The sequence below is a fragment of the Vombatus ursinus genome, unplaced genomic scaffold (genome assembly GCF_900497805.2).
Source record: "Vombatus ursinus unplaced genomic scaffold, bare-nosed wombat genome assembly UNPS02014772.1, whole genome shotgun sequence".
Lineage (NCBI taxonomy): Eukaryota > Metazoa > Chordata > Mammalia > Diprotodontia > Vombatidae > Vombatus > Vombatus ursinus.
Genome location: NW_020954550.1, coordinates 36215083 through 36227938, shown reverse-complemented (window position 1 = coordinate 36227938; position 12856 = coordinate 36215083). Strand labels below are relative to the sequence as shown.

General features: G+C 41.4%; 1 protein-coding gene across 1 annotated transcript in view; it reads left to right on the top strand.

The window, feature by feature from the left end:
- The window catches only part of EGFLAM (EGF like, fibronectin type III and laminin G domains), a 252235-nt gene that overhangs the window by 231908 nt on the left and 7471 nt on the right, over nt 1-12856 (top strand). Inside the window, exon 20 of the mRNA XM_027863469.1 lies at nt 601-744. Coding sequence (XP_027719270.1) covers nt 601-744 — 144 coding nt within the window. The remainder of the gene's footprint in view (nt 1-600; nt 745-12856) is intronic.

Genomic DNA, 12856 nt, shown 5'->3' with positions numbered 1-12856 from the left:
AGTCTCTTTTCATTGTTCTGTCTCCCCTCCCACTGCCCTACATGTGGGTCTTCCCCTTCCCTGCTTGGAGTGTGATGGTAGCTCTATTGTCCCAGCCTGAGGTGGCCCACCATGGCCTTGTACCTCAGAGTTTCTGCTACTATGTCCTTTGGTACCTAAAAAGGAAAGGAAAAGAACAAACAAAACACCTGAGGCTTGTCCTTCCAAAAGATGATTAGCAGGGAGAAGCTACTAGAAAAGAAACTCCTTAATTCTTGGATGGCCCAGGGAGCCCTTAGCCTGTAGTATAAGTGCCTCTGGGTATAAGGAGGCACTTTATACAACAGAGCTTCGCTGTAAATGGCGATGGATCACACTGCAGTTTAAGCCAACTAGTTGATTTCCAAGCCTGTGGCACAATTCCAGGAAATCCTGTTTTAAAGGAGGGGGTGGGTAAAAACTCCTGGCAAGTCATGGTGTTCAGATATGGAGACTCACAGACCCCTTGCTCAAGGTTGGCAAGCAAGATGGTGTTCATGGAGAACAGATGTTAATGGACTAATGCATTCAATCAGACTTCTTTTTTTTTTAACCTCTGTGTCCCCCCCCTTCCCTTTCCAGGGTATCTGGATCACGTTCTAACGCCTTCATGAGGTTTAAGACAACAGCCAAAGATGGGCTGCTGATGTGGAGGGGAAACAGTCCCATGAGACCCAACAGTGACTTTGTTTCCCTGGGTCTTCAGGATGGAGCCCTTGTATTCAGGTAAATGATGAACCACTGGAATTGGAATTGGTGTTTCTATTGCCAAGGAGTATAAAATATGGGAGGGAGAGTTTCATAAGACATGAAATTCTTTAAGCCTGTGGAAAGTGAGGCCTATTTCACCCTAGTATTTATCTGATATTGAGCAACAGAAAGAGCATTTGATCTGCAGTGAGAGATTTTCAGTTCAAGTATTCCTCTCTCTGCCATTTGCTACCTGTGTGACCTCGAAAAAAGTCAGTTCATTTCTCTGGGCCTTCCTTTATTCATCTGTAAAATGGGGTCATCCTGTGTGACCTCTGTGGTCCCTTCCAGCATGTACTTCTTTTTATCTTCTTTCCTTCATTCTCCGGCCCTCCTACTACCTGTTGTTGTTTTACATAAACTAATTCCTCCTTTCCACTTCCCTTCAGGAGAAGTAAGCAGAAGGAAGATATCTGTGGTTTTTCAGACCATGAAAGAGTTACAGTTTTTTGGACCACAAAAGTGTGGCTACCCCCACGTTGGTGCCATGTTTTAGGGCAGTGGTGTCGAACTTCAATAGAAACAAGGACCACTAATCCATACATAAAGATCTCTGCAAAATGCATATTGACTTAGTTTTAAAATGTAATAAGAAATCTATTGTGTTGTATTTTTATTTATTTTATTGAATATTTCCCAATTCCATTTTAATCTGGCTTGGTACACTCAGGAGTGCTGTGGGCACCTGTCGGGCACCTCTCCTTTAGAGCAATAACACTGTTGTGCTGGAGAAATGACTCTGGTGTCTTCTTCTTCTTCTTTTTTGTTTTGGTGATGCAATCGGGGTTAAGTGACTTGACCAAGGTCACACAGCTAGTAAGTGTTAAGTGTCTGAGGCTGGATTTGAACTTAGGCTCTCCTGACTCCAAGGCCAGAGCTCTATTCACTGCGCCACCTAGCTGCCCCATTTTTGTTGTTTTTTTTTTTCCCTTTTTAGGCAATTGGGGTTAAGTGACTTGCCTAGGGTCACACAGCTAGTAAATGTTAAGTTTGGTCTGAGGCTGGATTTGAACTCTCATCTTCCTGACTTTAGAGCAGGTGCTCTATCCACTGCACCACCTAGCTGCTCCTGCTCTGATGTCTTCTTACTCTGATTAAAGACTCTCTAACCTCCCTTTGAGGATCATCTATCAGTCGAACATACCTGTAGAAGTAAAAGGAACTTAGAGGTCATTCATTTCAATCCTAAATTTTACAGAAAGAGAAACTGAGGCAACATGAAGCAAGTAGCAGAGCTGCCCTTTGGCTCCATAGCCAGTGTTCCTTCTACTCCATCACGTGGCTTCCTGTCCTTTCGATCTGTTCGGACTTTTACTTACTCCCAACACTGCAGTTCCTCTGCTCCAGCCAAGTAAATCTCACTATAAAGTTGCCCCTTCCTACCTTCACTTGCACTCTTTTCCCCTGCCAAAAGGGACATACCACCTTCTTTTCCATCAGTCTCTTTTCTAGTTTCTTTAAGGCCCAAGACAATAGTCACCTTCTCCATGAAAATTCCTTAACATACCACCACCATGCTAACACAATTACCCATCCATGATTCTCGAAGACTTTGAATTTCCTCACCTTTTAGGAGATAGAGCACCAGGCCTGGAGTCAGGAAGACCTGAGTTCAAATCTGGCCTCAGACACTTACTAACTGTGTGACCCTGGACCAATCACTTAAACGCTATGGTAAATGCTAAGTACTGTTTGTTGTTGTTTTTCAGTTGTTTCAGTCATATCCGACTCTTGGTGACCTTGTTTGAGGTTTCTTAGCAAATATATTGGAATAGTTTGCCATTTCCTCCTCCAGGTCATTTTAAAGATAAGGAAACAGGCCAGCAGGGTTAACGGACTTGCCCAGCGTCACACAGCAAGTAGTAAGTGTCATGCGCTGACACTGAACTCAGACATTCCTGACTCCGTGCTCAGCACCCTATCTTCTCCCTACCCTCAATGGGTCCCTCTTCATTTGTAGAAAGGGAATCACGATTCATGATTACCCCGCCTCACAGGGCTGTGGGGAAAATGCTTTATAAACCTTAAAAGCATTATATAAATGTGAGTTGCCACCTGTTTTTGTTACCTTAGTTACTCTTGAATTTATTGAATGGGCATAGATACATCGATCTGGAGGGGAAACAGAGAAAGATGATCTCATTCCACCCCCTGGCAGGCGCATTAGATCCTCCCTCCCAACACACACACACACACGCACACACACACACACACACACACACACACACACACACACATACACACACACACACACACACACACACACACCCAGGTGAACATCCAGTCTCTGTTTGCACATCTAGGCTCCCTGGCCAAATTGTAAGATTCTTGAGGGCAAGAACTGGGCCTTCTATTTGTTTCCTCCCACCCCATCCCCCAGCACACCTAGCCCAGGTGTGCCACGAATGTTTGTGAATTAAGTCAAACTGAAAGAGAAAGATGACAAAGATGTGTGTTACTACTGAAGCTTTGCTTCCTGGAAACAGTGGGAGAGGTTTGAGGTCTAAGTAGGGATTCATCCTTTCCAGCCTCAGGATGTTTTGTCTGTGCCTCTGAGACTACTAATTATCATGGCATATTACATATTCTGTATATTGGCACTTGGGTGGCTAGGTGGCACAGTGGGTAGAGTGCTAGGCCTGAAGTCAGGAAGACTCACATTCTTGAGTTCAAATCTGGCCTCAGATACTTACTAGCTAGGTGCTGGGCAAGTTGCTTAACCCTATTTGACTCAGTTTCCTTGTCTGTAAGATAAGCCAGAGAAGAAAATGGCAAACCACTCTAGTATCTTTGCCCAAAAACCTCAAATTGGGGTCATGAAAGGGACATGACTGAACGAGAGCACTATATCGCCATGTATAGAACCTCTCTGTTGGAAGTAGAGATGGGGGGGTACTGTGATTTTTAAGAGACATTTTGGCTCCAGGCAAAGAGATGATAAGCTGTCACTTCTCTAATAACACGTCGTTAGCCCCAAATAGAAATTCACTTTGATTCAATTCAGTTCCACAAGCAATTTTTTCTTGTTGTTCAGTCATTTTTTTCAGTCATTTCTGACTGTGCTTTTCTTGGCAGAGATACCAGAGTGGTTTGCCATTTCCTTCTCCGGCTTGTTTTATGGACCAACTGAGGGCTTGTTCCAGGTCCAGCACTCTTTTCCACTACGCCACCTAGCCGCCTCAGCATTTTTAAAACACCTACTATGTGACAGCGTGGAACAGTACAAAAAGTGCTAGACTTGGAGTCAGGAAGACCTGAGCTCAAATCCCACCTCAGACACCAACTAGTTGTTAGCGGGACTACGGGCAAGTCTCTTAACTTCTGTGCACCTGTTTCCTCATCTGTAAAATGAGGAGGTTGGACTAGATGACCTCTAGGGTCCCTTCTGGCTCCAGCTTTATGAGTTAATGGTTGACCCTGTGAGAGGGCCTCTGTTAGGTGCCAAGGATATAAAGACTAGTATTAAAACAGTCCCTGCCCTGAAGCAGCTTACATCTTATGTGGGGGGTGAGGTGGGGAGGGAAGTGACGTATGCACAGATAAGTAAATGCATAATGTATATAAAGTAAAGGTAAAGGAATTTTCAGGGTGAGGAGGGAAAGAGCAGGAGGAATGGCCTTTGAGATGTGCCTTGAACGAAGTCAGAGCTTCCAAAGGGAGCACACTTAGTGAGATAACGCTTTGATTGCTGGAGATTTAAAGCTCGTGAGATTCAGCTTTGCTGCATTAATTCACATCAGCTTTGTTCCCTTCTGCCCGACTGGTCCCCAGACGGCAAACAGCAAGCCCAGCACAGCAGTGCTTGGGTTTCAGGCTCCTTGCTGGAAGGCCATTTTCTTGTGGTTTTCCTGTGGTTAACCTTGCAAAAGGCCTTAAGTGCATGATTGTGCCCCAAAACGGGAACTGAAACAGTAGCTACTGCCCCGGGTGGGAACCTGCCCACTTTCACCCCAAACTAACAGCTGAAAGTTATCCACCTTCAGCCAAGGACAGGGACAGTACAATTATGGGGAAACTTGATTCTCACAGTGTAACAGGCAGGCCCCCAGGCCCTTAACAGGCCAAACCCCCAGCCCCTTAACAGCCCCACTCCATGCCATTAACAGGCCAGCTACCCCTTAGCCCCTTAACACGTCAACCATACCCCCAGCCCTTAATAGGCCAGCCCCCCCTCCCCAGACCCTTAGTAGACCCTCACACTAAGTCTCCTATAGCAACCACTCACCTCTCCCCAATCTGTTGACACCTTTCTGACGACTTCCCTCTCTGCCAGACACATCTGGTTTATTATAATTTTTCTCAGGTTTCTAAAAATTGACCACAAAATGTTTTCCTCTCAGCTGGTGCTGCAGGTTACATTCTCTGCATGAAAAACACACCACTGCAGATATCCAGCTGGCCCAAACCAAAGGCTCAGCGCCCCCAGTGGCACTCCCTCCTTCTCTGCCCTTCTTTCCATTCCACCTGTTTGGCACCTGGAACCTGGCCTACTTGGGAGGTTGGGGGGTTAGGGGGTTGAGGATGGGAGGGTGGGGTCTTATGTGAGCCAGACCAAGACTGAGCAGAATAGTAACTCCAGCAGCTGGGAAGAGAAGGGAAGTATGGTGGAAAAAGCACAAGGCACCAGATTTGAAGTCAGAGGAGCTAAATCCAAATCTTTATAAAATCTATAAGATACAGTTTCCATGTTTGTTAAAGAAAGGGAGTCAACTAAATGTTCTCTATAGGTCCCTCTACCTCTAGATCCTATGACAGAGGTTATGTGACTTGCCCAGGGTCACAGATCTAGGAAGTGTCTGAGGCCAGATTTGAGGTAAGGTCTTTGTGACCTCAGGTCCAGCACTCTATCCATTGCTCAGCCAACTAGCTGCCTCTCTGGGGGCCATCTCTGGTCATCTTGATCTATCTTGTCACTGGACCTAAATGGCTCCAGAGAGAGTGAGGGCCGATGATTTTGCATAGCTCTGCCTCATTTAAATCTAATTCAATTGCAAGTCATGACATCACCCTCCTGATGTCATTGGTCCTCTTTGAGAACAAAGGACAGACAACAATAACTGCCTCTCTACAGGTAGTATTATTCATTTTTCATTCTAATCAGCACTTGGGTATAAACAGCAAAGTCAAGTTTTGAACCCAGGTCTTCTGACTACAAATCTAATGTTCTTTCCACTGAACCATGACCTCTGGCATCAACATTCTCCTCCCTCCCACCGTAGCCCTTCCAGGGAAGGGATTCAGGTACTTTTTTTCTTCCCTATGTCCTTGCTCCCTCAAAAGCAGCATACTACCTCTTCTGGTGTTTTAGTAGGGGTTAGTCCAAAACACTAGGGGCAGCTAGGTGGTGCAGTGGATAGAGCGCCAGGCCTGGAGTCAGAAAGATTCATCTTCATGAGTTCAAACACATCTGCTTCAGACACATTCTAGCTCTGTTACCCTGGGCGAGTCACTTAACCCTATTTGCCTTAGTTTCCTCATCTGTCAAATAAGCTGGATAAGGAAATGGCAAACCACTCACTCCAGCATCTCTGTCAAAAAAAAAAAAACCCAAATGGGGTCATGGAAAGTCAGACATGACTGAAATGACTGAATAACAAATATCAAAACAAGTGCAAAACACTACAATGGAAATAAGGAACAGGGGAGGTTTAATAACAGGGAAAAGTTTAGAGGTTACAAAGGTTCTTATGGGTTTGTAATCATTCTTTGCACCAGCTTCTGAGATATGTACAGGTATGATAAGAACTGCCCTATTCCCTCAAGTTATGAAGAGCAAGTGAGATCACGTGGAAAAGTTTTGAAAAAAAAGCTAGACAACTTTGAGACTTGGACTGGGTTTTTGCAAACTTTCAAACACTATGCAAATGAACAATCATTACATTATTGATGATGATCATGGAAGACTAAGCAATGGCTGGAATCTTTTCCCAATGGTCATCAACCTTCCTGAAGGGATTAAACCTCTTAAGCTGACATAAGCATTATGAAAGACCCGTAAATCTCTGTGTGTGGCCAAATCATAAAGTATTTCTTTCAAGGAAAGTTATCCCTCTGGTGACATTCTCATGCAATAAAGAAAACAATGATTTTATAGTACAGTTGGTTTTCTGCCCACCAGTTTCTCAGTCCTGCCTCTTATTCATTCATTCATTCATTCATTTATTCATTGAAGAATCATTTGGCCAACAAATAATGAATTCTGTGGCTACATCTAAGCAACCCCAAACAAGAAACCACTTGATAGAGGAAAAGAAGTATCGGAAAAATGCAAAAAATACAAAAAAAAAAAAGAACCCAATGAATTTCTCCAAGAATAGAGAGGCAGCCTGATCCCATGATTTAATTCAAGGTAGTCTTATTCTAGCTTTAAACACTGACTTACTTTGTGACTCACTGACCGGTAGACCTCTCTGACCTGCGGTCCTTACTGAGGTGACTTCTATGTGGTTTTGTAGTCCCTTTCTCTAGGTAAATTGAAGGCCTTAGAACAACAGTTCTCAAACTTTAAATAATACTTGGGTAGAATTCTTATGTTAAAATCTTCTTAAATTACTTTTTGGAAAATGCCTACTGCTAATGGGACCAAATGATGTTTTGTTTCATTTTTTCTTCCAACCTTCCACTGATGCAGGTCAGCAACTTATTTATAACATGGTCTTAGAGAATTACAGGGGGCACTGGGAAGTTAAGGGGCCTGCTCATGGTCACACAGCCAGGATGTTATACACAGACATTGAACCTAAGTGTTCCTGACTCCAAAGCCATCCTTTTCCCCTCTATGTCATGCTACTTTTTCACTGAACCTTTTTGTCCCTACTCAAGTCTCTCACAGCCTCTCCTCCCCCACCTTCATGCTTCACCTAAGAAATTGAGACCATTTGCCAAGAGGCCCCCCATTGTATCCTCCTCCTCAAATCACTTTATTCAGACATCTTCCACTATCTCCTCCTTGACTCTGGCTTCAGATAAAAAGGCACACCCATTCTTCTTGCTAAGGCAAACTCCTCTGCATGTGCCCTTGATCCTACCTTCTTCCAACTTCTCTGTTAAATTGTCCCCACTATCATCTTTTCGCTCTCTCTCTCTCTCTAAATATATATGTGTGTATGTGTGTGTCATATATACACATACACATACATATGTATGTGTATGTATATATATACTTATGTATATACATTCCTTTCCTACGGCCAGGAAACACACTCATGTGCCCCCAATCCCTTAAAATCCCCTGACTTGATCTGACTAGCACTGCTAGCTATAGTTCTATATCTCTCCTCTTCTTCATCATCTCTAAACTCTTTGAGAAAACTGTCTACAACTGATGACTCCACTTCCTCTCTTCTCATTCTCTTCTAAACCCTGTAATTCAACTTTTGGCTTCACTCAACCGCAACTGTCTCTCCATGATTATCAATGATCTCTTAATCGTCAAATCTAATAGACTTTTCTCAATCCTGATTACCCTTGACCTTGGCAGCATTTGACGCTGTTAATCAATTTCTCCTTCTGGATATTCTCTTCCCTGTAGTTTTTTTTAGTATAGTGCTGTAGTTCTACCCATCTTATCACACTATCATCCTATATTTTTAGCCAGACTCTTAGAAAAAAAAAAAGTCTTCTATTTTTGCTGCCTCCACTTTCTCTCTTCTCACTTCTCACTCTCAGTCCTTCTCTTCTCTCTCAGTCTTTAAATTAGTATGGTGTCATTTTTTTGCTTTAAATAGTATTTTATTTTTTCCCCCAATTACATATCAAGAAAATTTTTAGCATTCATTTTACAAGCTTTTGAGTTCCAAATTTTTCTCCCTCCCACTCCTCCCCTCTTCTGAAAATGGTAGGCAGTTTGATATAGTTTATACATATGCTCTCATGTAAAACATATTTCCATTTTCATCACAGTTGTGGAAGAAGAAACAGATCAAAAGAAAAAAATGAGAAAGCATAAAGTAAGTGAAAAAATATGCTTTAATCTGCATTCAGAGTCCATCAGGTCTTTATCTGAATGTGGATAGCATTTTCCTTTGTGAGTCATTTGTACTTGTCTTGGATTGTTGTGTTGCTGAGAAAAGGTGAGTTATTCATAGCTGATCATCACAGGATGTTGCTGTACAATGTGTACAATGTTTTACTGGTTCTGCTCATTTCATTTTGCATCAGTTTGTGCAAGTCTTCCCAGGTTTTTCTGAAATCTGCCTGTTCATTATTTTTTATTGCATTATAGTATTCCATTACATTCATATACCATAGCTTGTTCAGCCATTCCCAAATTAATGGATATCCCCTCAATTTCCAATATTTTGCCACCACAAATAGGGCTGCTACAAATATTTTTGCACGTGTAGGTCTTTTTTCTCTCAGTCTTGAAGGAAGTAAGGTATTCTGTGAGACAGAGATGAGGTGGAAGTACATGCCATACCTGGGAGACAGACAGTGCAAGAGCATGGAAATGGAGAAGAGAGTGTCTGCTATAAACAACACCCAAATGGCCCATTTGGCTAGATGGTAGAAAGCAGAAAGAGGAATAGTGTATGACAAAAAGGCTGGAAAGGTAGACTGGGACTGAATTGCGAAGGGTTTTAAAAGCCAAATAGAGAAGTTCATATTTTATCCTATATGGAATAGGGAGCTTTGGGAGGCAATAGGGTGTTTATTCAGTAGGGAAGTAACTTGCTCAGTAATTGTCCCTAAGGAAAATCTCTTTGGTAGATGTATGGAAGATAAACTGGAGTGGAGAGAAATATGGCAGGGAGACTAAGAGGCCCTTGCAATGATTCAGGCAAAAGATGATAAGAACCTGAACTAAGCTGTGGATAATGAGAAAGAGGCAGACTCAAGAGATGTTCTAGAGTAAAAATGACAAAATGTGGGGTAAGAGTGAGAAATTCAGGGTAACATAAAAGTTGTGAACCTGGGAGACTGGAAGAATGGAGATTCCCTCAATAGAAAAAGGAGAATGCAGGATATGGGGTGAGTTGGTAAAAAAGCGGAGAGCCAATGAATTTTGTTCTGAACATGTTGAGATGTCTATGGGACATCTGGTTTGCAGGACTAGAGCACTAAAGAGAGACGGGAGCTAGAAAAATGGATCTGGGAGTTATTTGCATAGAGATGAAAATTAAACCTATGGGAGCCAATGAATTTACCAATAAAAAAATATAGGGAGTAAAGAGAATAAGGTCCAAGACAGAGCCATGGGCTGACAGTGTGATGATAGCCAGCAAAAGAAGTTGTAAAAGAACAGGCAGCAGATAGGATGAGAACCAGGAGAGAGTAGTTACAGGAAAACCTGGAGAGAAGAGGATGGTCAACAAGGTAAAAGGTTGCAGAGAGGTCAAGAAAGATAAGGTTTGAGAAAAGGCCATTAGATTTGGCAGTTAAGGGATCACAGGTAACTTTGGAGAGATAAGTTTCACTTGAGTGATGGTCAAAAGCCAGATTGCAAAGGATTGAGAAATGAGTGAAAGGAGAGAAAGTGAAGGCAACAAGTAGAGAAGATTTGTTTTTTCTAGGAGTCTGGCTAAAAAACGGTAAGATGATATTGTGATGAGATAGGTGGAACTGTAGAAGGTAGTTTGTTTTTTGTTGTTGTTGTTGTTTGGTTGGCTGTTTTGTTATTAGGATGGAGAAGATGTGAGCATTTTTGTAGGCAGCCAGGAAAGAATCAGTAAATAGGAAGAGACAGAAGCTCAGATAGGGGAAGGGGAGGATGATTAAAGAGGTAATCTTCTGGAGAAGAAGAGGAGGAGTAGGAGGAAGAGAAGACCAAGAGTACATTTAGAGGGGGCAGACTTTATGAGGAGAAGAACCAGCTTATTATCAGGAGACTAGAGTAAAAGAGAAGAGAGTAAGGAATAGTGTTAAAGGGTTTTGAGATTAAGAAGAGGGAGTTCAGTATAAATGAATGAATGAATGAATAAAAAGCATTTATTAAGCATTTACTATGTGCAAAGCACTGTGCCAAGTGCTAGGGACACACATACAAAAGTAAGAAAGACCATGCCCTAAAGAGATTATATTCTAATAGGGGGAGACATATATAGAGGAGTGGTGTCCAGGTAGAAGTATTTTCATCTGGAAAGCCACAAAGATGGTCAGCTGATGAGGGAGTTGATTTGACACACCCTTTCTAGTAATTGATTTGATTATGGATCCAGAGTTGGAAAGGAGGGAGGTGACACACACTTATTGGCAGGATGGATAGTAAGGAAATATCTGGGATATAGGGTGAATCATGGCTAAAGATGGCCTAGATATAATGGTCCATGAGAGACATTCTCTAATCAGAACTATTGGAGCCTAGGAGTGAGAGTTCTGGAGCTGAAAGGGTAAAGTCTTCCAGGGTATGATCTCTTATTCAGAAAGTTTATGGGCAGGGTGAATAGCAAGAAGATGGCTAAGGTGTAGAATAAAGCATGACTAGAACTGGCATAGAAATAGTAGGCCATGAGAGGCAAAGGCCACAGGGCAAGAATTCTGGAACTGAAATGGTCAGGCCTCCCAAACTAGAAAATAACACCTTAAAAAACAGAATAGGACAGGTGGGAAAAGAGGTACAAAAAGCCAATGAGGAGAACAATGCCTTGAAAAGCAGAATTGAATGGAATGGAATGCAATGGAAAAAGAGGCACAAAAAATCACTGAAGAAACAAACTCCTTAAAAAGTAGAATTGACCAAATGGAAAAGGAGGTACAAAAGTTCACTGAAGAAAATAATTACTTAAGAATTACAATTAAGCAAATGGAAACTAATGAGTTTTTTTTTGAAATCAAGAAACAATAAAATGAAATCAAAAGAATGAAAATATAGAAGTCCATGAAATATCATTGGAAAAACAACTAACCTGGAAAATAGATCCAGGAGAGATCATTTAAAAATTATTGGACTACCTGAAAGCCATGATAAAAAAGAGCTTAGACATCATCTTTCAAGTAATTATCAAAGAAAACTGCCCTGATATTCTAGAACCAGAGGGTAAAATAGAAATTGAAAGAATTCACCGATCACCTCCTGAAAGAGATTCCAAAATGAAAACTCCCAAAAATATTATAGCTAAATTCTATAGCTCCCAGGTCCAGGAGAGAATATTGCAGCAGCCAGAAAGAAATAATTCAAGTATTATGGAACCACAGTTAGGATAACACAAGATTTAGTAGCTTCTACATTAAAGGATCAGCGAGCTTGGAATATGATATTCTGGAGGGCAAAGAAATTAGGATTACAACTGAAAATCACCTGCCTAGCAAAACTGGGTATAATCCTTCAGGGGAAAAATAAATATTCAATGAAATAAAGGACTTTCAAGCATTCTTGATGAAAAGACCAGAAATTTCAAATATAAGACTCAAGAGAAGCATAAAAAAGGAGTTGGAAATTGGGAGGATGCCCATCAGTTTGGGAATGGCTGAACAACTTGTGCTATGTGGTTGTGATGGAAAACTATTGTGTTATAAGAAATGATGAGCAGGATGCTCTCAGAAAAACCTGGAAAGACTTACATGAGCTGGTACAAAGTGAAATGTACTTTGTACAAAATAACAGCAATATTGTAAGATGATCAGCTGTGAATGACTTAGCTATTCTTAGCAATACAATGATCCAAGATAATTCTGAAGGACTTATGAAGAAAAATGCTGTCCATCCCCCAACTATGAACTGATGGTGTCTGAACACAGATTTAAGCATACTTTTTTTTCACTTTATTTTTCTTGAGAGTTTTTTTTGGTCTGTGTTTTCTTTCACAGCATGATTAATATGGAAATATGTTTTGTATGACTACATATGTGTATAACCTATATCAAATTGCTTGCCTTAACAATCAGGGGCAGGGGAAGAGGGAAGAAAGGAGAGAATTTGGAATTCAAAGTTTTAAAAACAAATATTAAAATTTATTTTTACATGTAATTGGGGAAAAATAAAATACTAAATCCATTTTTTAAAAAAAGACTGGAAGAGAGGAAAATGAAATCAGAGCAGGAGAATTGGCCTGAGAAAATACTGAGGCATAGAGGGATTGAAGGTGTTGATAAGGATGAAAAATACATTTAAAAAGGATAAAGCAAAGGCAGAGATGGAATGATAGGAGGT